The sequence below is a fragment of the Solenopsis invicta genome, chromosome 1 (genome assembly GCF_016802725.1).
Source record: "Solenopsis invicta isolate M01_SB chromosome 1, UNIL_Sinv_3.0, whole genome shotgun sequence".
Taxonomy (NCBI): Eukaryota; Metazoa; Arthropoda; class Insecta; order Hymenoptera; family Formicidae; genus Solenopsis; species Solenopsis invicta.
In genome coordinates, this window is record NC_052664.1 from 20,234,579 (window position 1) to 20,259,438 (window position 24,860).

Consider the following 24,860-nt stretch of genomic DNA (forward strand, 5'->3'; position numbering starts at 1 on the left):
CTTTATTTTCTCCAGTCTCCACGCCATTCTCTTCCGTTTCGTCATTCTTACTAAGAGCCAAAAACGTTATTTACATTGCAGGCCTATGCGTTTCGCGAATAGGTTCTGTCCTTTCTTTCAAGAAACCGTTGTGGATTGTGGCACAATAGGATTTTTGTTTTGCGGACGCCGAGTGCATCTAAAAGATGCTCTCTTGCGGAGACTCGATATTTTCGTATAAAAACTCTTCCTGTATAAAAACTCTATCTAAAGCTTTTGTATTATAATTTCGATTATTTGTATTCGTCACATGAAAGTTATAAAATACTAGATTTCATTGGGAAGCGAATAAAAATGTATATCGTCAAAGGATTGAAATTCCGTGTTATATAACACTTTCATAAGCATTTTTTTATTTATAAAAAAAATATAAGGTTTAAAAATCTTAATTATTTGTGTTAACGTTTAAAATTTTATCTACGTGTGTAAGGATCCACCGTGCACCCTTAAACCTACAAGGAAAGCTTGTGAAACGATCCATCTTAATCCACGGTAGACGCACACAGGTAATTAGCCCAATTAATATCAGCTAGCGGAACTTAGGTGATTGACCGAGCTAACGAACAATCGCGATTAACCCAATTAATGTTTCGGCGCTGAGCGTCCTAATGACTTCGATCGGCAACAGTCAAGGTCGGCGATCCGCAATTACTGCTTTCAACAAACGACGGGTCGTTATTGACTATCACCACTTTCATTCATTTCTTTTATTCTTTTTCTCCATCTCTCTCAGCGGATTAATTACGAGGGAAAACTAATTACTGCAAAATTACGTAAACCTTTGCACTTGAAGCAACAATCGATTTATTCGCGAATACACTGTGAAATCTTTGAAAGAAAAAAATGTCTTATGTAATTCCTAACATGATATAGTTTCTTCGAAATTATATTCTTGTTGCAAATGTAGTTAAAAATGGCATTTCTGCTAATAAAGACTTTGTGCCAAAAATATTATAAAAAAAGGAACGTTTTTAAATCTCGCTTCCAGATACAAGACGTTTACAATAAATTATATGACAACTGTACCGTACGAATTATATATTAATGCCAAATGTTTCCTCGGTATATCAAATCTTTGCGAATAATAATATTAACTCTTCTCCGTCCGTCTTATATAACTTTGCCACGGTAATACTGCGATGAAAATAAAATCCGGATTAAATTTATACAACGCGCCGACAAGTTTCAAAATAAAGTGTGGCGTCGAATAGTACGTTGCTCGCAACGGAGGATAAGTCTCCCGCTAGTGCAGAGAAAGAGTCGCAAGTGGAAAGAGTCGAGCACAGGCCAGAAAGCGCACGCGCGCGCGCGAGCGAAAGGCGTCGTCCTCCCAACCGATCCAGCGGACTTTGTATCCTCCATATGCGATTACCCTAGGTGGAAAGAAGGCGACGAACGGGCTATGATGCCGACGGGAATATATCCCTTTTGGCTGCCGCGCGACTTTCCTCTTTATCTCACGGCTTTCTTCGTACGCGAGCGCGATGCACCGCGACGACATGAAATACTGAGTAATTCCCATGAGAGTCGGACACTTTCGCGATTACGTGATCTTCTGAGAAGATTCCTTCGTGAAAATCGTCACGTTACTTTAAAACTCGATTAAGCAAGAATTTGTCAGACGATAAAATTGTAACGAGCAATAATATGAAACGTAGAAACGCGCGAATTAAGGAAGCAGTTTAAAATCGTACAACAGACAACCGTAAAGGCTCATCTCTGTCAAGAACAGCATGAAGAAAAATAATCTCAATGTCCTCTCAATTATACGATAAGCTGCAATAAATCAAACGAGCATCTTGATAACGAGTTAACTGTGTAGCATGGAATAAACGGAGAAAGAAGAACTAGAAGAGAGAAGAGAGAGCTTTGAGCCCACCACGTTGCGGCGCAGATGGAGTTTAAGGAGACGCCAAGGTTCACCACTTGTCCCTCGAGAGCTTTGCTCGCCCCTGGAACTCTGGAGCACTTGGTTAACACAAGGTAATTCCGTTGCGACGCAACGTCTTTGAGAAGATTGCGCGTCTGCTCGCAATATCCAGATGACCTCGAAGAAAATTGAATAATCGCTCGACATTGCACTTTATGGCAGAAATAAACAAATTCGAGACATAATAATAAGAATGCTGAAGGCAAGAAGTAATAAGATCCGAATGCAAAACTTATATAAAGATACAATAATAAATAAATAGAAATAAAGAGAATTTTTAATTTTAAATATCTGTATTCGAATTTCACGAAAGAAAAATAACACTATAATAATATTATATACCGAAACAATTGATTGAAAGAAAGTATTTTTTCTCATTTCTTGTGTTATTCACATATCGGTATATTTAACTTATTATTGATTACAATAATAACAATGTTCAATTCTTAATATTTTCAGGTAATTTACTTTAATTAAACAAAAATGCATAAATAAAAAAATAAATAAAAATAAACGGATTTATATAGAGATTACATGCCATATTTGCAGAAACATTGAAGATATGAAAAGACAGAATGCAAGCGAGCAAATTTCATCACAATAACATACTATAAATGTGCAAAACGCTTTATACGCATTCGTATGCATTGCAGAATCGCGTTTAACTTTTGGACTGAACATCAAATCACGGAAGTCCTTGGGGCTCTATGGTTACTACTCCACCTGAGGAAACACGTTTCGCTCACAATTCTATGATTCAAAGGAGACCGAAATGTGAAAACGAATGACTTGCCACGCGTTATCGCTAATATTTAAAAAGTAATGTATTTATACGTATATGATGTACCCATTTGTTATAAATGTGTCAGTTGAAAGCACAACAAACCGTATAAATTGTATGTAATCAAATATCAACGATTAACTAAACGTCATGGAAAAACTGCGTTCAAAATATATTAATAACCTATGTTTTTATCTTGATATTATCGCATGTGTAGATATGCTATCGTGTGCACTTCTCGTGAAAGCTGAGAAAATACTACTTTGGAAAATAAGGAACAAGAACGTCGCAATAAGTTTCCGCAACAGAGACCTACGGTAAGTTGCACTTTGAAACTCGTTTCTTAATCCGTCAGTTTGCTGTTAAACGGGCTTGTTCTGTAAATGACTTTACGTACACAATGATAAATTGTATTTTAATCTTCGATTTAATACATGTATCTATATCTTAATAAAAAAGAAATGTTACGCAATTTTTTTTCAAAAAATTTTTAAAAGAAAATTATTTTGACCAAAATATAATTTAAAGAGTAAAGGGTAAAGAGATAGTAAGCAAATACTTCAATATAATGCAGACTTTGTAGCAAAAGAAAGCAACAAAAAATATAAAAAGAATATATGCAATTGAATTAAAAAATATACTACACAAAAAGAGTCAAGAAGAACTACTATTTGAATTACTTATTTATTTTATTAAAAAACTGTCTTTTATGAAATATATTAGATGATGCTCACCGAATGCATTTTGATTTTTTATGTCTTAAATTTTTTGAAATATTAAAGTAACCGTTATTTTTTTGAAAACTGTATTTTAATATTTTTAACATACAAAATAAGATAAATCAATTGATATAAAGAAAATACATAGTTACCACAACAAAATTATGCAATTTATTTTTAAGTAACTATATGTTTACACCAATTGATTTATTTTAATATTTTGTATTTTACATAAAAGTATTAAAATAGTTACCAAAAAAATCAATAGTTTAAATAATGTTTCATATTTGATTTATATATATAAATAGTTTATGAAATATTTATTTATATTTCACACAAAAATGTCAGGCTAAAATACCTCGTATGTGAATGATTTTTTGATAAATCTACTTTAATGCTTTTATACATAAACAGAATAATTACAAGAACCATATTATGCAAAAATATCATATAAATTTATTTGGAAAAAAAAACAAAAATTATTTTGCTGTATCAAAAAATTCAAGACTTAAAAGAATCAAAATGCATTTATTCGATGAGCCCCATCCAAATGCAATGTATTTTACACAAATCATTTTTTGATAAAATTAATAAATAACTAGTTATTTTAGATGGCAGTTCTTATTGATTGACCCTGTATATACACAGAATATCCAGATACACTGTCGCATACCAACTTCTAGAGAATGTTAAGGAACGCAGCTATAGTCGTACTAAACTGATTAAGGGATCAAAATAAGGGATTGCTACACAATGACATTGAATAAAGGCGCGGGTAAGCATCGTAAATGAGATGAAATTGAGACGAAGGAACGAAAGAGCTCTGCGAAAAACGTGACTGGTTTATTCCGGTTTATCCCGTGGTTTCTCCGTGGATTCGACCCGCCAAACTTATCTATCTCCTTGTAGAAATCTTACCGAATCTTCCCAGGGGAGGATTTAGCTAGGCGCGATAAAGCGAATCCACAGTTACGCCCGCGGCCGTGCGCTCAAATTATATCGTCCGGCTTATCCGGAAAACGCGAAGAAATTATTGCTATGTTGTCGCAGAATCGACCGCGAAAAGCAAGCTTTCTTCTGAAGACGAGTTATTGGCCAATAAACCGGAAATAGCTGGATAATGCTCTATATAATGTACGACTGTCTCTGCAATTCAATTATATTCAATTCTAATAATTTATTGTACATATATACGTGGAAAAGAATTTTTCATTATATTAGCTACAAATTTCATCATGTATGACGATAAGCTTGGAACACACAACTTAGCCATTTATCAATTATTATGAGTAATGATAGGAATTTGTTAAACATAAAAAAACATTTTATAAATTGCTTAATAAAAATTACCATACAACAATGTTCTAAGGCAAAATTTTTATAGTTCAAGACAAAATTTTATCACGTAATGATACATAACTATACACGAAATTTGTCTTTATATGTATTTGATATTATATATGTATATTATATATGTATTGTATATCGTTTTTCGAAATATACGCTTACTTCGCTATCATATTGAATGATAAAGTTATCATGAATGATTATGTTAAAGCATGTTGAAAACATGCTACATATGTAAAATTTAGATAAGATATTATGTACGTTTATCATTAAAATACAACTACAATTTAGTAAAAATAATCATATTTGATATTTTAAAATTTATAATATCTGTAGTAAATATTAATAAATCAGAGAAAATCACACACAATTCTTCAAAGTACAACGTTCTACGACCATGATTTTCAAGGTAAATTTTATGAGAAAATTCTCTTCGTGTATATATTCAATTCTATTTGAATGAAATAAAAATGTTTCTCTCACACAATAGCAACTCCTAAATTTTCGCTCACAAGAATGCATATTATTCGTAAAGAAAATATTAAAATGCAGATTTCAAAGAAGTAAATACGTTAAGGACGCGCCAGAAGACATCGAGATAACGCTACTCGCTCGTGGAAGATATTTAACAAGGAATTGACAACATCGTGGTGGAACAATACACAATAGAAAAGGCGCGGGACCGATCAGATGAAGCTTCTGACAAGCTTCCGTTATGCGAAATATCTGACGAAACTCGAGTGCTCACTATTATTATTGTACGTGCTCGAGTGACGAAGGTTTCACGTCGTTCGATGAACTCTACGCGAGCATTAAGAGACTATTGAGTTTCAAGAATGCTAGCGTTTCAGCAGTCGCTAAAGAGCATCTATAGTCTTCGCGAAGAAGGGACTTTGCGCCTTGAAGATTGGATCTGATGAATAAAATGTTATGCCCAAACGCCTCAGCATTCTAAAATCTTAGGTCTACGAGAATTGAAGCAGATAGGAGATCCAAAAAAATCTCTAGATATTCCAGAAAAATTTCTAGATATCTATCCAATAAAAAATAAATTATATATAAGAAAATAAATAAAAAAAGAAACAATTTTATACGAGCGTTATTGGTTAAGGAATTAGAAAAAAAGGATCGAATAGGAAAAATATTGCAAAGATCACAGCGTATATCCGATCACTTTATTTTCACGAGATGCTTGTTGCAACACCAATTGCAACAATATCGTTTATCACACGAATCTGTTAACGCACCAGTTGCTATTTGTGCGTACGGCGTTTGTACAATCAATGATACGTCGCGGCAATTAACTTGGTGGAATAATCAATGCAATTTAACTTTAATTCTTGCAAAATTCGCGTTGCACTCGGTCCGCTTGACCCATTCAACTATCCACGATTCGGTCATTATCACTTCATTGCGCGATAAAAATTTCCACAAGCGAAATTAGCGTTTCGAGAATCGTTGAAAGCTTCTATGCACTTTGCACTCGCTTAATATTGTACTGCATACGATCATATTAATGCAATTAAAACTTTTGCGCGTTATGATTTTCCATTAATTTTAATTACAGATAAATAATTTCACATGTACTACAAAATTTTTGATCTACACATTTTGATACACGATACAAAAATAACAAAAAAATTAACTAAAATTCAAATATGAAAAAAAAAGTTTTATAGTAATTTTATAATTAATCTATAATAGTAAAGTTAAAGATGTGCGATATTATCCAATTCGTAAACTTTATTCAAAGTGAGTGCGAACATGAGAAAATGATAAAAACATATTATAAATCATTAATCCGTAAGCTTGAGAGCTTTCTGAGGACATGTAGGAAATATTTCCGACACTATACTAGGGCAGTTTTCGAGTTTCACCGCACGTGCGGCTACCGGGAGACATTTTCTACCCTCGAGGTACGTCAAAATTGCGAAGTTTCGAGTCGGTGAAGGTACCCAGACCTTTTTCATACGAGCCGAGAATCGTTTTTCATCGCTCGGATGAGCCCTGCCACCAAGCCGAAGTGATTATGTTTGGCAAACTTGTTCGACAAGCAGGTTTCGTCAGCGATCAGGTAATATTCGGGTAATATTCCTTGTTAACTTGCGTTTTCTTGTGAATCACAAAGTATTAGAAATTTTATTAATTTAAGACAATCGCGAGACTGCATATATGTATTTATTCGCAATCCAGAATAGAGAATTTTATATGAGGATTTACCGGAAGATCTTTTTATTTCTTTAACAAATACACCCAGCACAATCTTCTTATTCTAATAAAATATTTTAAAACACGTTTCAGGGAATTTTCTCTCGAAAACCTTCTACAAGAAAGTTAGAATGTGAGCCAGAATGACAAAACTGGAGTAAACTGGAAAATCCGGGCAAAATTTTTTAAATATTGTATCGTCACGTGCGCGGCGACGTGCACTTGCAGTTGCAACTGCACGTACGTGCTCAAAATGTATATATATATAAGTGCATATAAATACACAAGATGTTGATCGCCAAATTACTGAAATTATTTTGTAATAAGACTAGATAGAGAGAAAAAAATATAATATTATATTGCAAAAAAAACACGTCATTTTTATTAATCTGCAATGCAGAAATATGCATAAATAAGCATGCAAAAATAAATATTATAAAGAACTAACAATATAGTTAGTTGCATGATTCAATGATGCGTGTTTTTCAAATATGTTTTGAAATAATCCTGTTTATGATCCTTTGAACTTTCACAATAATAAAAGCGCTTTTGAAAATTATTAATGCATTTTCAAATAACAATTACAATAATTACATATTCTTTGAAGGTAAATTTTTTTTCATGGAAATAGTCACCCATATCGAGATTCTCTGAACAGTAACAATGAATCATGGAATTAATCAATTTTTCGACTTTTTTATAATATTTATTACTACAAGCTCATAAATGTATTCTTTTCGTACTATGCCAATAAAAATAACAAGTTTTTTTTTAAGTGATAATTCATTTTATAAACTCTCTTCTCTCTCTCGTTACAAAATAACGGCATTTAATTTCAGCAATTTTCAATTGTCGTCCTGTGTAAATATTGCATGAACGATGAGAGTCATTCAAAATCATTCGATAATAGAAGTCAAAAGTGTTGAAAATTATTCACGTAAAATTGCTCCTTTGAATAATAATTTTCAAATTTATACGCGCTACACGAAATACACGAAATTTAATCAGATAGAACTACATCCACGTGCGTCAATACATACAATCGATAGATAAAATCAATGTAAGCTCTTTGCTCTGCCGACTGACCGTACGGCAAAAATATGACTCACCATAATGTTACAATTCGACTATCGAGGACTGCTGAGATTGCAGTTACATCGACTTTAAGCGAGTGTCACATCGTAAATTGACTTCCGATCTTTCACACCCTTCCTTTCTTTGCGCGATTTTCTCGCACTTCTACGTGTTTTCTCTCGTTTGTTCTAATTTTTCCTCAAAAACAGAATACTCCTGAGCAAATATCCATTCTCCGATGTGCTTCTACCTCACCTTCTGATTAGCTTTCTTATCTTCTACGATTTACGCTTGTTAAAGCGAAAATCTGACGTTTCACTGTGTAAGCATTCGCTAACCTACGGTTAACATTCTCTAACAGTTCTCGCACACGGTCTGTACGTTTAAGACATTTTCAAGATTCAAACGCGTTAAGAATTCTCGTCTAGGCACGCGCGACGTACATCTTAACTCAAAAAGATCTCTGAAAGAAATTCATGCCGTCGTTGCCGCGGGGGCCCCGCCGCTGCGCCGCGCCGTCGCCGCCGCCGCCGCCGTATCATCACATTTTTTTTCGCGTACCGAGTGTAACGATCCTTCTATCCATCTACTCTCTTTCTCTTCTCCACTACACGCCGCAGTTTCTTCATCCTTCGACATTTCCAACGATTCCAGCCAGTATACCTTCCAGCCAGATCTTCATTTCCTGCTACTTCCTCGGCGTTTTCTTCGGGCCACCATCGGCCCAATAAATATCTTTTTCCCTTCGAGAGACACGAGAATTCGCCTTCTTCGTTCCTCGGGTCGTCGCCCTCGAATCCCACGAGCTGCGTTGCTTCTTCGTTACCTCGTCGACTCGCTTCGCCGCCGTCGTCGTCGTCGTCGTCGTCGTCGTCGTCGTCGTCGTCGCGGGCGGCCCAGGACCTCCGTCGACTCTTCGGAAATCCTTCAATGAAATCCTCGAGAGCCGAAGTCCGAAGCCCTCCGCCGCTGTAAAGCCAGGTCCTATCGGATCGATTTCTCGCCCTCGAGACGAGCATCCGTGCCGGCAGGAAGAAGGTGAACGCGAGAGAGGAACGAGCGCAGGTGTGGGTGGATACGTCGTAGGTGAATCGCTCGAAACGAGATAGTCGAAAGCGACCCTGAAGGATCGCACTGGAGCTAGAGAAGTTGGATTGGGTGGTTGTAGAATGGTCGACTCTTGTAAATCCTTGATAGTGCACCACCAAGATATATAACGTTGGTGAGGGTAACGGATACGTGATACGTGCTTCATGCACATTCGTCCTATTTGTCAAGAAATCGAATATCGTCGCTCCGTTATTCTCTGAATTGCAATACAAAATATATCATTGGAGAGACGATATACTTCGAAAGAGATTCGAATAACGTAAATCGGAAATCGTAATGCATTTTTATTCCCAAAGTAGAGGCAGATCGCAAAATAGTTCAGCGGCGGTGGCGGAGTTTTTCAACGATTGGCAACGCCCGTACCAAGTCAGTCGCTCGTTAATCACGGTTGATTGTTCGTATGCGAAAAATATTTACGAACGGTAGTCAGCGATTGCCAAAAGCAGTCGCGAATTATCGATGAGTACTTTTTCGCAATCTTTCCTTCGACAATCTTGGCGCAGAGCTCGATTGTTCGACTTGCGCCTTGACACTAACCGAATTTCAGGCTTTAATGAAATTTCAATAGAAGATCGACGCTCTTTGTTCTCACGAGTCAGTAGGTCACGACAAACGTTAAGCGCATATACGTTCTAGCAACCAAGTTAAACATCCGATACAATTTTTTAAATAGTTCAACATAATTTTTTCAAATCTATATTTCATCAAAATTATTCTTTTTGTATCATTCTTAACTTCTTAATTGGCATGCTATCAATTTTTAAAAAACGTACTTTTTAAGTTCCAGGAAAAAATTGGCGCTATAAGAGAGAGAGAGAGAGAGAAAGTTCGTACCTATTGAAATTGTTGTACATTTTAACAGGCCTATATATCATAATTAAATAAAGGGATGATTTTATTACACTGTTTAGTCCGCAGTTTGCAGCTGTGATAATTTGTATTATTAAAAACTAACTAATAAAAATAAGTCAATATTAACAACAGAAATAGGAATCAAATCATTCTCTTCATATAAATATATATTCGTATTTTTCTTAGAAAAGTGTATTTTTCTACTACGATTATTGTTTCAAAATAAATATTGATGGACTATTTTAAAAATCATAAAGCGCTCCTATTAGCATTAAAATTAGAATTTACAAACATTTTATTAGCGTTTAATTATTATCAAAAAATTTTATGTTGATTAATATTGGTCAAACAACATCAAAGAAAAAGTAGTCCCTTGGTCTAAATATATAATCTGTACTAAAAGTTAGCCTCAATTTCTTCATCTAGTTTACGTCGCGCGATCGTAAACAAAATAATAAGAAATGCTGTTATCACGCCATCGGTTCGTTATAAATCGATCGAAGGCGATAAAAAAGCTATTGCCCTTTCCGTCTAAATGAATATGCATCAAGAAAGCGCGATCTGTCTCCGCGAGTATTGATTTCCTCGGCATCTTGAGCGGAATAATTGAGCGGGAGCGCGTGAGAGCGACGATACGATCGGATGCAGGTGCAAGATGCACGTAGTAGACTAAGGTAATGGTGATGGTGAGGGAGATATAGGCGGCAGAGGATGCTTTCACTGGACGTGGAGGCCTCTGGGGCATTCAGTAGAAGGGAGGGGGAAGGAGGTAGACACGTAGATAGGGGTCCGTATCTATACGATATACCGACACCCTATTTCTGCCGAATTTATGACCGAAGTATCTGCCAGATAGGCGGGCTAGTCGTACATCTCAGCTGCGGCATCAGAATTTGCGCAACATAGCTTCCTATAGGCCCTGCCGCCTTACCTGCACCTGCATCGCGACAATATAACATCACGCACAGCATACATTCGAAATAATCTCGCGGCCAATTTGGCCGACTTTAAAACACTAAACTATTCTTGTCGTCATTGTGAAAGGTATAGAATCTTTACTGGAGAATGATTGATCTTATGATTAATCTCATACGACCGTGTTATCATAATTATTTTCTAATCAATAAATATACAACAATGTTTCCAATTAAACTTAATCATCTGTTTCTTCGAAACAAATAATTTTATGATCGCTATGTACGCTTAAAACTTCTCTTTAGTTAGTTAATTGTAATTTTGAATTGATTGTTTTGCCTAGATTATTCTATCATGATACTTTTATACTAAAAAGTAATGAAATCTTTCTGTGTAAAAAAAGAACATAAACAGCTCTAAAATCTAAAAAATCTAATAAAATAATTTTAACAAAGGATTTAATTTCGTTACATATTTTCTTGGATCGAAAGAATAAAAAGGTTTAAATAATCAAACTAGATAAAATATCTGATGTATCAGAAATTGCAATAAGTTCGTTATTCATCAGTTCAGAAAAACATGCATAAAATTTTCTTCTCAATATACAAAATTTAATTATTTCAATTATTTTAAAATATTATTGTTTTAATTATTATAAATATCAACGCATAGTTGTGAATAAATTTGAATGAATAACTTATACGTAATATTATAGACTGCAATTGAATTTTGTAATTTGTTTATAGATTATGATATTTATCTCGCTATAACTTGATGATCACAGAATAGACATAATGAAAACAAAGCCGATTTATTTGCTCAATCGTTCCTCTCTGCCAAATGCCACAGACACGAGAATGGAACTGACGCAGAATGAAGGCTGATATCAGTGTCGACTGGTTTCCTTTGTAGCAGATACCAAAGGAAGCCAGATAAAATGTTTGATACACTTCAATCGCGCAAACAAAGCTCAGAAGAGTAACAAAAATTATCACGTAATCGTCTCTCAAGTAGATAAATCGTTTTCACGTTTTTCCTCACGTTTTCCTGAAATTGTATCAAATCCTAAAGTCGGTTAAACTTGACAACGAAAAAGAGAAGATCTCCAAGACATTTACGACCGCGATTACTGTTAATTTCTCATTTTAAATCCCGAGAGAAACTTTAGGAATGCAGCGTCATAAAAATAAATCTCATAAAAATAATATATATTCTTAACGGAAACTTCTTTTTTCCAGATGTTTGCTGAACAGATTCAAAATACTCAACAAACAAATCGAATCTTTAAGCGGAAATCCCAAGTCTCTCGTTCGAAGAAAGATTCACGACGACCATTATTCACAAACGATTTAGCACCGGAATAATGAATGCAACGATCTACATGAGCCGAGGAAGCAGACGATGCGCGGAATTGTGGAAAATGACGCGAAACTCAGAAGCATCTTTCAAGAGCATTTTTCGTTCTCTGAACGCGCCGCTCTGAAAATCCTTTTCATAAAATTTTGAAGAACTATCACGGAGTTTTCTAGCCGGCCGACGTGTCGCTAGATTGGGGAACCGTGACATTATTATTGATATCCATTCCACAAACTTGTTGTTCGAAGCGCCTGACAGTCAAGTACACAGCCCATGCACTCTCTCGAGAATCTCTCGAGAGGCCTCCTCCCTCTCCACCTCTCCACTCCTCTCTCCTGCGGCAGTTTTCTCGCCATAAACTTGTCTTAAACGAAATCCGCGGACAACGACATCGATGCCACTTAGCCGTTTAAACGATCGGCGTTTCAAACACTTGTGAAGAAACGAGGCGTCAGTAAGAAGAACCGAGCGTTAAAAGAGAATGATACATCATGATACAATTTTTCGATTTATCGAGAAGCTACGCTCATTTCCAATACGATAATCAATATACATTCCGCCGGATGTCGGAGTGTATATGGTCGGAGCTCTTTCTCCCACGCGCATCATTGATGGACGCCAAAAACTTCGCCGATAAATCCGACTCAAGCGAAACACGCGCCGTGAGTTAACGACCCGTTAAAGCTCCACGACGAAAAATGATCGACTTCGGTATCCCATCTGACAGCCGCACGTGCGACTCTCGATATTCTTTCGTATTTCAATCAAAACATTCCCGAAAGGCCTGGCAATCGAAACGAAAAAAAAAAACTCGCACTTTAATTAACGGCGATGAATGTGAGCGCGGTGCTGAATTTTTAATCGATAGATTAAAATCGTAGAAAGCGTTATACGTTTCATTGGTCCTCGATCCTTTTTTTTTGGTTGAAAATCTACGTTCGTAATATTTGAGTTTTATTAGTTTTTATTGCTAACATAAATCTGCGTCGTTCGTGTTACGGGAGTGCGACGGAAAAATATGATTTGCGGCTACTTTCGCAAGAAGAAGCCTTATCTCGATGCAACTTTCATACCCTCTCGTTTCGTCTGCTCCCAAGGATTTTCATCCAAGCGGACCACCTCCGTGCTAACGGAAGCGGAACGAAATGATGTTTAAGATTCCCCTGAAGAAATCGATTTCCTAGCCGTTGCGGGCCCAGACGTCTCCTCAAGCGCCTCGCACCTTCATAAATGAATCAACCTGCACGGCGAGCCGTAAGTCACGAATAAAAAGCATGAGATCGTAAAGCCTGAGGAACGCGCCTCGCGAAATGTCGCACTCGCGAAGATCACGACGTTAAACTCGCCTTTCGGGAGAGAAGATTTATTTTGCGCCGTAACAACGTGCAATCTACGAGGGGTGGCGTCAGAATTTACGTCAGAACGCCATAAACTTTATAAAAATTATGGTTGCCGCTTCGAGATCGATATCCTTTTATGTTTGCACATTCGGCTTGATGTTAAAAATAGACTCGGTAAAAAGAGACATGAGAAATAATTTTCTCATTGTGTGAGACGAGATGGATTGATTCACAATTGTAATTGTGCAAAATTTCAGGTATCACGCATGATGATGTTACTCGAGCGTGATTCAATGACCCTTCGTCCAACATTTCGCAAAATACAAAACCGCGTAACATTTCAAATGCCATTAATTAAATGCAGTCGGGTTTCGAAAATGAACGGTGGCATTTCAGAAATTGAATCTAGTTAATCAATCTGCAATCGCTTTAAAATTTGATGTTGTATAGAAACCATTGCAAATCATTACACACAATTCATTATCACCCACGATTATTCAACGTTTCTCAATCCGCATTCATTATTTTCTCCTCCCAATCAATTGATTTAGGTATATCACTTTAGTTTCGTGGTATTGAATAACTGGTATCATCTCGTCCGGCATTTGTTTACGGTATCGCGTTCTTCTTACGTCCGGACAAACGTAAAAAGAATTTTTATCTCCACATTACGGACTTGCCGCGAATATCCGTAGCCGCGAACCGCATTTCTTCGCCGTAGTATTTTTCAGTGCGGATTCTCACGGGTACACGTTTTCGATGCTCGTGCGAGCTGCACGGGTAATTCTTCGCTCTGGCTTTTTCGCGGTTGCTAAATAAGGAACGCGAGCTGCAAAAATAAAATTAAAAAAAAAAAAAAATACGCCGGAAAAGTGCTGGCGGAAGCAAAGCGGATTTCTCAGCGCCGTAGAGGTCGCGGCCAGTAGCTCGGCGTCGGATCGTGCCTTCCTGACACTGACATATACGACACCGGCGTGGCATCGTATCTAAGACCTGAATTGTTTCAAAGTAAATGACCTGCCGAGAGCTTAGCTGTGAACAAATTGTGCCCATGCGATCTATGGGTAAGCTTGAATTTTCCTTCTTTGTTTCTCGTTAATGTCTTCGGCAGTACATAATCATTGCTGCACTTTCCAGATTGCGAGCATTCGCGACGGGATAAATTTTACGCAGGCAAGGAAACGCCGAGATTAATCTAATGAAATTCCCGGCCGGGAGAGAGCCGGTTGCATCAACGTTAGCTTAGCGCCAACTTTGGTTAAGTAAATATTCTTTCTTCGTCTGTATCATGGACGAGACTATAATCTATGAAGGAAACAGCAGCAGGAGAGACTCGCTAATCCCGGCTTACTCGACCCTAACTGTTGCTACAGCAAAGGACTTAGCCTGCCTGATAAGTCGTAAGCGGTGCGAGTATGTTCTCGTAAGGATGCTCAAAGATGCATCAACGGCGGATGAGAGAAAAAAGTAACGCGCGCGTCAAACAGTGCTGATACAATTCGATAGACAGCGAATAAAAAATGTATCCTCACGTGCATTCCGCGTGGAAATGTGATCGAGAGCGAGACAGCGTGCCTGCGCGCACACCACGGTGATAAGAATGAGGAAGAGATACGAAGTGACTTCGTTCGATATCACAATTTACGAAGTATCTCGAAAATACCGACGGAAAGAAACGTCGCACCCGCAATTTCACTTCTCGCCCGGTGCATCGTTCGATGCATTTTGCAGAAAAACGGAGCGCACGTTCGAGATCACGACGCCTATAATTTACGTGCGATAGCAATGACCGATGCCATTTACACCCCGGTTTACTGACGGATAAGGAAACGGTTCAGGAAACCGCAGTGCAGCACGATCGCAATCCGAGCACGACGAACGGTGCGATTGCAGCTGCGCCGTTACGCTATAATGCGACAACGGCGAACCTGGTACCGAAACTGCCCGCATATTTCGTCCAGCCTCATGGAACCGTAAGAAGTTTGCGTACTTGGAAATCTACGGCCATGAATGCCGTAACGTACAAAGGAGTATTGCTCTCACGTGGCCAGCAGAATTAGCAGAGCGGAAAGTAGCGTAAGTTTCAAGAATAAGTTAATTTGAGCGTATATTTACCATACGCGTTACACGTTTTGTTTGCAATTATTTTTTTTATCTAACGCTTAAAACCGTGAAACCTACCAATCGATGTATCCGCTATGCGCCGAGAACGCGTAATAGAATTTTAAAAAATGCAGCTGCGAAACAAAAACGCGATTATAGGGCAAGTCAACATCCTCCGAGTGTTATCGCGAACCGAATTAGGATCGATAAATATATCGACTTTTCGACGAGAAATGTGGAGTAAATTGATTACGAGATGATTAAATTCGGAGTAGTATTCTTCATAGTGAAGGAGGTCAACGAGCGAGGGCGATGGAGCATTATTATCATAGAATTCGGTGCATCACGGAACACGAACCAAGAGATGCACACTGACACGACGACCAAGAGACGCTTGAAATTATTGCATATTAGAAGAGGACACTAACTTCTCTGGTAATTTGCCTTTAACCCATTAACGTTTATTGTCAACAAGGGTAAGAGTTTCGAGTTCACTTTAGAGTTTCACTTCCATCTATTTGCATTAATCAAACAAATGATGATAAGTTCGGATAAGTTCGGACCTATTGCATGATTAATAATTACAACTAAATTTGCTACTTTTTCCAATTTAATAAATGAAAAAAATCTCTCTCTCTCTCTCTCTCTCTCTCTCTCTCTCTCCACAAAAAAGTGCTCTATCTTGCCGAAGACAGCTAAATTCCGTTAATTAAAGAAATGCGTAACCGTGGAAATAAACGTATAGTTTCGCGTTTCGGAGAAGCAAGCTAAACGTGTTTACGACGCTCATAAGAGGATACGGAAATGAATATTCATGAAAATCGTTCGTCAGAGAAGCAGCAATTGTGGCTCGCTACGAACGCTTCCCCTCTATTTCACTTAACGATCCGCTTTCCAGCACGGCTTCTCCATCCAGCAGTTTAGCTCCTCAAGAATTAATTACGTCAATCAGGAACGTTCGACCGTGAGTTTAAGTAATGAATAATAAAATCGTGCAAAATAAACAATAAAAAAAAAATGAGTACGTTCGATTGGTGTGCACCGCATACAGGTACAAAAAAATTCGTTCAAAATTATTAAACATGAGAAAATAAAAAGTAATTAATTTTTGTTGTAAATTCTCCTTATCTGTACGAAATAATTCTAAGTGTGTAAATAGTGACATACATGATGAATATAAAGATTCATTACAAACGTACAAAAAAATATATACATAGGACGTCTCGCGAAAATTCGCGAATCAAAATACTCCGGCAAAAAAAGTTCTTGAAAAATTAATTAAAATAATTATTTGTTAATTTTTATTTCAGGCAATAATTTTTGAAATATAAAAATTCAATGTTAGTCGATCAAAAATTACAATACTGATAATCACATGCCATGAGATCACTAATACCACCGCACGCACGACTCACAGACATACAACTGTCTAAATGTAGTTTATAATTGGCCAACTTCTTTAAATCTTTACATCTCAAATTTGAAATAATTTACAAAGATCTGTTTTATTTAATATTTCGAGAACTTTCTTGCTAAAGTATTTTAATATTCGCAAATTTTTGGACACTCCGTCTATAATATAATCGGAAGATTTAAGAATTTAAACAAAATTCGCGATATCAATTCTCATTACTGAATTCCTTTCAAGCAGACTCGACAAAGAATCAAAACATGAAAAATGCTTTACGTGACAGCCTGCAATTTTCTTTCGGCGATCCTGTTTCCTTCAATAACCATTCGAGTTTCCCTTCGTGCTTCTGTCCCATCACGGGAAAGACAACGTTGCCGTTGTTCACTGACGAAGCGAAATCTCAACGGATGTCTCGGCTACAGCTGCTGTATGTACAATATGTATCTCCCCAGCTTTTCCGCGAGAATACATCGAAAGAGATAACAAGAGACATACCAATCTCCTCTCACTTCTCCTCTCGGCCTAACGTAAAACGGAACATCATATTTGAGCAATAGCAATGGTACAAAAGTAAACGTAGCACTTCGCTACAATTCGCCCGATAAGAAGATAGAAACGACCTCTGGATATCTGACAAGTTAATTCGCTAGTAGCAATAGATCTAAAAAAATAAACAGTGGATCCCAGGAGAAAAATAAGATTCTAAAGACGTCTTCTTAAATTATGTACAACAGATATGAAAGAATATGCAAGTTTTCTAAAGGAAGGAAACAACCGTAAGTCTAGAGAGAACTAGTAAAATTTCTCCGCGGATGTACCAAGAATACAAGCCGAAGCGATACGGCAGGAAACGCAGGACTCGTACGATGTAGCTGCAGTCAAATTTAATGGCGCTATTTCCCGTACGACGGCGCATCCTTTCCGGTTGCATAGGCGAATGGTTTGTAGTTTCGTTGTAACGAAAAGCAATGTAGCTTGACCGGTTCCCGAGCATCACAAATGTGCGTTTCTACAGTCATAAAGCTGAATCGAGTGGGAAAAAGCGCGAATCACTGTACTTTAGCTTTACTGACTCCGAGATTTATGATTCGAACACTCCCATGTGAGCAATTTAGCCGCGATAAGATATTACAAATATGGCGAACCGTGTAAACTTCGGTAAATTTCAACATGTATTACTGCTCGTTACACTAAATAGTGTACACGTGATAAAACTTAGTAGTCACTAACTTACATTAGCGTATAAATGTGTGCTTTAGTCTAAAAATAGTCTCAAAATACGATTCTTTACATACACTCCCTCCCTTATTCTCTTGTAGTTATTAAATAACTAAGGTTATCCGTTAATATTACGGATAACTTTATTTTTAAAGCAAAAACTTGTAGTAAATATTTTCTCTTTAAAAAAATATAAAGCCCTTGAAACTGTATGGCAACAGTGCTACATCAGTTTCTTCCATGAACGTATGATCATTACGAGCATGGGATAAACTTACACATATTTAAAACTGAGAAAAAAGTTGTTAGCTAAATTTTTTAACTTGATTCAATTTCTTCAATTCAAGTACTTGTGTTTTTAATCTAAATACGTGAAATACTTGAACTTCTCAGTTTAAACATTTATGTATATTTAACTTAAATACTTGATAAATACTCGAACGAAAAAAGTATAATCAAGTTGAAAAATTTAATCAACTTTTTCTTCTCAGTGCGTATAAATTCCAAAAAAGATAGACATGAATCTCAAGAGAAATAATATCTTCAAGAAAGACATAATGCTTGTACCTGTATTCTTTCGGGCTGGACGATGCGTGAAGCCCATAGTTACAGGAACTTCTTGACAGTCGACAAAGCGATTAGACTCACCTGGAACAGAAATCACAAAATAATTTTTTTTTAATGTACGCAATTGAACATTGTATCTGATTTCAAAAATATATCGAACATTTTCATGCAGTGTGACAAGCAGAATGTAGCTAAAATTAAATAAATGTTTTTTATAAGAGATAGAGTAGAATAAATGATAAACTCTATTATAGAAAAAGAACTTATTTTTATTAGCACATAATTTAAAAAGAATGTGTAAATTTAGAAAAATAAATAGTAAAAGCAAAGCCAACAATATAACTAGTTGCACGGCTTAGTAATATATGTTTTCAAGATAATTTGAATGTGCACAATAATTAATCAAGGCTATTTTGTAAACTAAATATCAATGAGTGTAATTGTTTACTATGAGGAAATCAAGGTAAATTTCTTTGAAATGGTCATTCACATCAAAATTTTCTGAACATGTATATTTTGATCTATGCAACTAATTAAATTTTAAGTTTTCTTATGACGTTTTATAAATTTTTTGCATGTGCTAATAAAAATAAATTTTTTGCAATGTGCTGATACAATGCAGATTTAATTGATTTTTTTCTTCCGATCATTTGTTACAAAATAACAAAGATTAATTTCAGCAATATCCCAATTGTCACCCTATACTTAATGATCGTGTTAAAACGTTGACCAAATGACAAAAGATTATAGTTGGATAAAACTTCATGTATCAAGAAAAGAAATTGAAGAAATAATTGTAAAAACTTCCATCTTTCATATCTTAAAAGTCGCCATAAAGCAAGAACAAAGGAATAAATAATGACGGTGCATTACAAGCTTTATCGACTTGATATCTTATGTTTTGCATCCCTGACCTACTTTTGTGCTCTCAGAGGTTACGTAGGTAACCCCATTGAGCGATGACGTCACAGGGAAATGACATTACATCTGGGTGGTAGGTAATCAACTTCCCATTTCTCTACTTCTTTACCGAAACGGAAGACGAAAGGAAAAAATCGGTTAATCGATTTTACCAGATTTTTACTCAAAAAGATGTTCCTAATTTAATTTTCGTATTTTCATTCCTTCAACGAGCTCTATAAATTTTTTCGCTGTTATTTACGCTGTACATATACATTGCTGTTTTCATAATGCAGCTTCTCTAAAGTAATTATAAAAGCAAAGACCGAGAGAGATAAAATATGTGAACGATCTGTTTTAACAACATAAACATATATATCTCTAAAATGTTGTGGAAATCACGTAGAACAATTTTTGTGCATACAAAGTGCCTAATATAAAATTTTATGCATATGCGATAACAAAAGAGATGATTACAATCACTCATCGTAAAAAAAAGATCGTAAAAAAATTAATGCCACATGAAATTTCGTTTATCTCAGCCTTGACTCATATCTGTTTACGTAAAACGGAGACCTCCGTTACGTAACACCATAGATCATCTGTACGTTTCGTAGATTATTTCCTCGCATATAATGAATTAATTAGTTTATTGATTCAATGAGTTCCAGATCATTACTTATTAAATTATTCTTAAACTTGCGAGGCCACTTTGCGTTATTCGTACAATATCTAAATTTTCTTGATTTATAATCGAGACATTTGTTGTCGACTTTTTACTTCAAGAAATCCACCAATTATTTAATATCTTAATAAATATATGCAACGAGAGGTAACATAAGTTGTATATATTACGAAAGATTAAACATAGAAATAAGTTTCAAGAAACTGTTTCACAAGTTTATTTTTACGGTTTTAAAAGTCCATTTAAACTCTATCAAAATATCTGGGCATTCTTGTTGCAAAGATATTCTTTGCTCAAATAAAAGACACTTGAGAAATAAAAAGTCAAAGTGAAAAGTATTACAAATAAGTTAAGAATTTCTGAAACGTACGCAATTTTCTGATTTCATTTGCAAAACAGATTTTATTGAGAACAAAAGGGATACGTGACTGTATATATCTGATTGAAAACTTCGTTGGTATGCCAATAAAAAGAAAAGCAAACAAAAAACGTATTCATATACGAAGCAGAGGATATGATATTGAAAAACGGGAAAAAAACTGTTCGTTCGAAAAAAGCAAAAAATTCAACAAATAAAAAACTATGCATACAAAATTAATCACTATTTTTAAGATATAATTCATAATTATAACTAAGCTTGTATTTTGATAAAACTTTGCAAAAATTTTGAAAATTTTATTTTATATCCTGCTAAAAAAAGAGAATTAAAAATACAAAAAGTATAAAAATTTCGGTTAATCAATTAAAATAATAAAACGTCGCACTTGACTGTGAGATAGAAAAAAATGTAACGGAAAATATTGTGTGTGTGTATATTTGTACAAAATAAAATCAAAGAATTCATTCCAGCAATTATTCGCCACGTGGAATATTTACGTGCAAAATATTCAATCTCGAAGTAAGCAGGATCACAGTGAATGCATTTTACAAGCTGATTATGACCGCGTAAGCTGTGCAATCTATAATGATGAGATGCCATCAAAAGCAATCCTCCTCCTGTCGTCAAATGGGTCGTTCTAAATTGCCATTACTTTATGACTGTTACTTTATAGATGACATTTCTGTTAGAAAAGTTTCAGAAGATGTGTTATTAAAAAACATAAATAATTTGCTCAAAAATTGAACAATTATTTTGATTAATCGTAGAATTCCTATCTTCTTCTATTATTTTATAAAAGCCATATAGAAAAATAATAAACAAATTTCTAATATATTCCAAAAATACGTTGAAAAATATGCACACAAATGTTTGTTTTGTTTATCATTTCGCGTTTTATTCCACGGTGGAAAAATAATAATATTGAAACTCATAATATTGGACCGAATTATTTTTAAGCTAAATATTTTCGGTACGCGACTTATGCTTTATTCTTCCGTTGTAAAATTAGAAAGAAAGAAAGTTCGTTAAGCTAAATCCGCACATAATCAACTATTATTCTCAGCTTAGAGTTTCGGCATGACGGTTATTATAATGCATATAATTGTTTCAAGCATTTATGTAAAAGATTATTTATTTCATCTTCTCGACGAGAAATTCGCTCGAGCCTATGAAGGATAAGTGCGCGGAGGGCAGGTCGCAAAGTTTAAAGGCGCCGTCGTTTGCTGTACGGAAATATATTTATGTCTGGTACCAGAGAGATAGGAGAGGGCGTAAAACGCGATAAAGGGAGAGACGGAGAATAGAGACAGGAAAGGGCGGGACCATAGCGAAAGAAAGGCAAAGAGAAGGAAAAAGGAGCCGGCTTGATGCAGCCGGCCGCGAAAAAGCGTCCGTCGTTCGCCGGAGCGAGATCCGCTTTGAGGGAAAAGAAAATAAAGCAAAATAGCGTGTACCAACGGCTACCGTTCTTCCACCATTTTCCGGTTCTACCCGTGCCGTTCTTCCAGCGTCCGCAAGTGGCCAGCTGGCCGTCTGCGTTACTTCATTACCCGAGAGAAGAGGAAAGCGCCTCGCGCGGAATAGCAGTGCGCTAATTAAATTTTTCTTATTTGTATCCGCAACCGTAACGTATCCTTCAGATCCAACACTTTGGATTAAATAGTCGCCTGGAGGAAATGCTTTGCCTTGCATCTTTAACTGGTAATACTTTCAACGATGTTAAAGATACCAACGACATTATTTTAATTCACTTTTATCCTAATTTTTCTAATAGGACCATTTCGTTGAATCGCGCCTTGCGTTATTATCTTATGTTGAACAGAATCAAACGATCAAAGATCTACCATCTCAAAGTTACAAAAAAGGAGAACAAAGAATTTTTATTGTGATAAATAAAACGAAAGGGAGAGTGAGAGCGCTCGATTGGATCTCGAACTACTAACCGCGAAACTAAGAGAAAAACGACTATGAGAGTACCTGGGAGAAAATAGACGACCAAGATTTATCGCGCTACAGCGAACTTTTTTCCCCCTTTTCTCAATCGGGTGAATCGATCGACAACGCCCGTCCGCTATTGGGGAACATAATGCGATTTTACAACAGCGGGAATAAAAGGCCTTGAAAATTGTCGTGAAGCAAGATCGTCCGGAGATCCTCCCCATCGTGGTGGTCGAAATCGTTACAATCAACGTTCCACGACAACCCGCGATCAATCCGGAAGAAAACTTTCGCGAGGTCAATGTACATCAATGCGGGATTCTGCTGCATGAAAAAAGTTATAGCATTGAAAAGCAAAGAGCTTTCGATCTAATTTCGACGATTTTTCGCAAGCGCGCCTTTCAAAACTTTCTATAGGTTACATCACTGACGTGAAATCGGAATTTTCCTCGGATCGGCGTGCTTGCTCGTCAAACAGTAATTGCATCTCTCTTGCTCTCTCGTACAAAACAAGAACAGGAAGGACAGGAGGTAGTCGAGAAGGCGGAGAGAGAGACTGAGAAGCCAGCATCTCGCCACTCCGGGTTTATTTCTGGATGTCCCGAGGACGACGTCACGAGCCGACCAAAATAGCGTGCATCTACGTCATGCCTGGGTAACCCCCACGGCGAATTTCGGAGACAGACGACAAGGTAGCCGACGAGACGAGCAGTACACGAAGGCGTCAGCTGTTCAACCTGTCTCTCGTGGATTTGCGACGAGCAGCGCGTGAACTACGAGCAGCATAATCTGACCCGGCACGTATCGATGTTAAACTGGTCACGAAATTCTGCCTAAAATCTTGCGGTTAACGAGCCTGACATGATAAATTGCGCTAAGTAAAAATAATAATAGTTTCAATTATGCAAATTAGAAAGCAGATTAAGATAATACACGGGGCCGTAAATACGGTTCACCGCTTTTAATTAACGTTCTACCACGTTTCGCCGGTACATATTCAAACCGCAAATCGACTTGATGCCGTATGAAGATTATTTCTCAACAGTAGGGCTCATTCGTATTCCGTTAACCAGACGTACCGGGCGGCGCAGCGTCTCGTTACGTTACGAACGTAAGACGAAGAAAACGGAAGAGAAACGCGCAGAACGAGGACGGGAAATGGGAAGACGATGAAGATGAGCAACGGGATAAGAGAGAGCGCTAAGGGTGGAATGTCTAGGGTACTTTTCTAGGTGCGCGAGCGCAGCGTTATTCAATTAACGAAGGTTACGCCGCTTCTAGCTTCTACCTTCATTACCTAAACTTCGTCTGCTTCTGGTTTTCCTGATTTCCATTCCAAGGATAAGCCTTTTGAAATATTCGTACAAACAATACCAAATTTAAAATATTATAAATAAAGACAAATAAAAGCAAATAAGACACAGATCTTAATGATAACGATTAAGGCTCGATTTTTCATTAACTGCAGGTTAATTCATGATTAGACTTAACCTGAAGTTTCATCCAATAGGCTTTCGTAAATCACCAGGTTAAGTCTAATTACAGGTCAATCAAATAATAAAAGATCAGGCCTAAAGAATCTTTTAACGTAACATAATTAATTCCTAATTATTTAAATTAGAAAAATATCTGCAAATTATCAAATCCATTCTTACCGCTATATTGATATCAGTAAAATAACAACAAAAGTAAAATAACAACAAATCAGTAAAAAATAATTCAATGAGATTTAGTCCACTGTTTATCGCTGTAAAATTGTTTTAAAAATTTGTTTCACGTAATAGAAGAAAATAAATAAAATATCAAATCGTTTTTACGGAAACTTGAGTAAGAGACTATAAAAACTAAAAATGAAAACTAAAAATAATTCTAGGAACTAGAATTTCACTTTATTCTAAAACTGTTGAATCTATTGTACGGAAATTTTTCGACCTTCGACGAAAACGTGCACTAGGCTAACCAGTCTGAAGTACTGCCAAATTTTAATT

At 36.4% G+C, this 24,860-nt stretch overlaps 1 protein-coding gene across 1 annotated transcript in view; it reads right to left on the reverse strand.

Moving 5' to 3' along the window:
• Positions 1–24,860, reverse strand: part of LOC113003147 — a 208,417-nt gene that overhangs the window by 166,727 nt on the left and 16,830 nt on the right. The window contains exon 3 of the mRNA XM_039451619.1: positions 18,971–19,051. Within this exon, the coding sequence (XP_039307553.1) occupies positions 18,971–19,051 (81 nt within the window). The remainder of the gene's footprint in view (positions 1–18,970; positions 19,052–24,860) is intronic.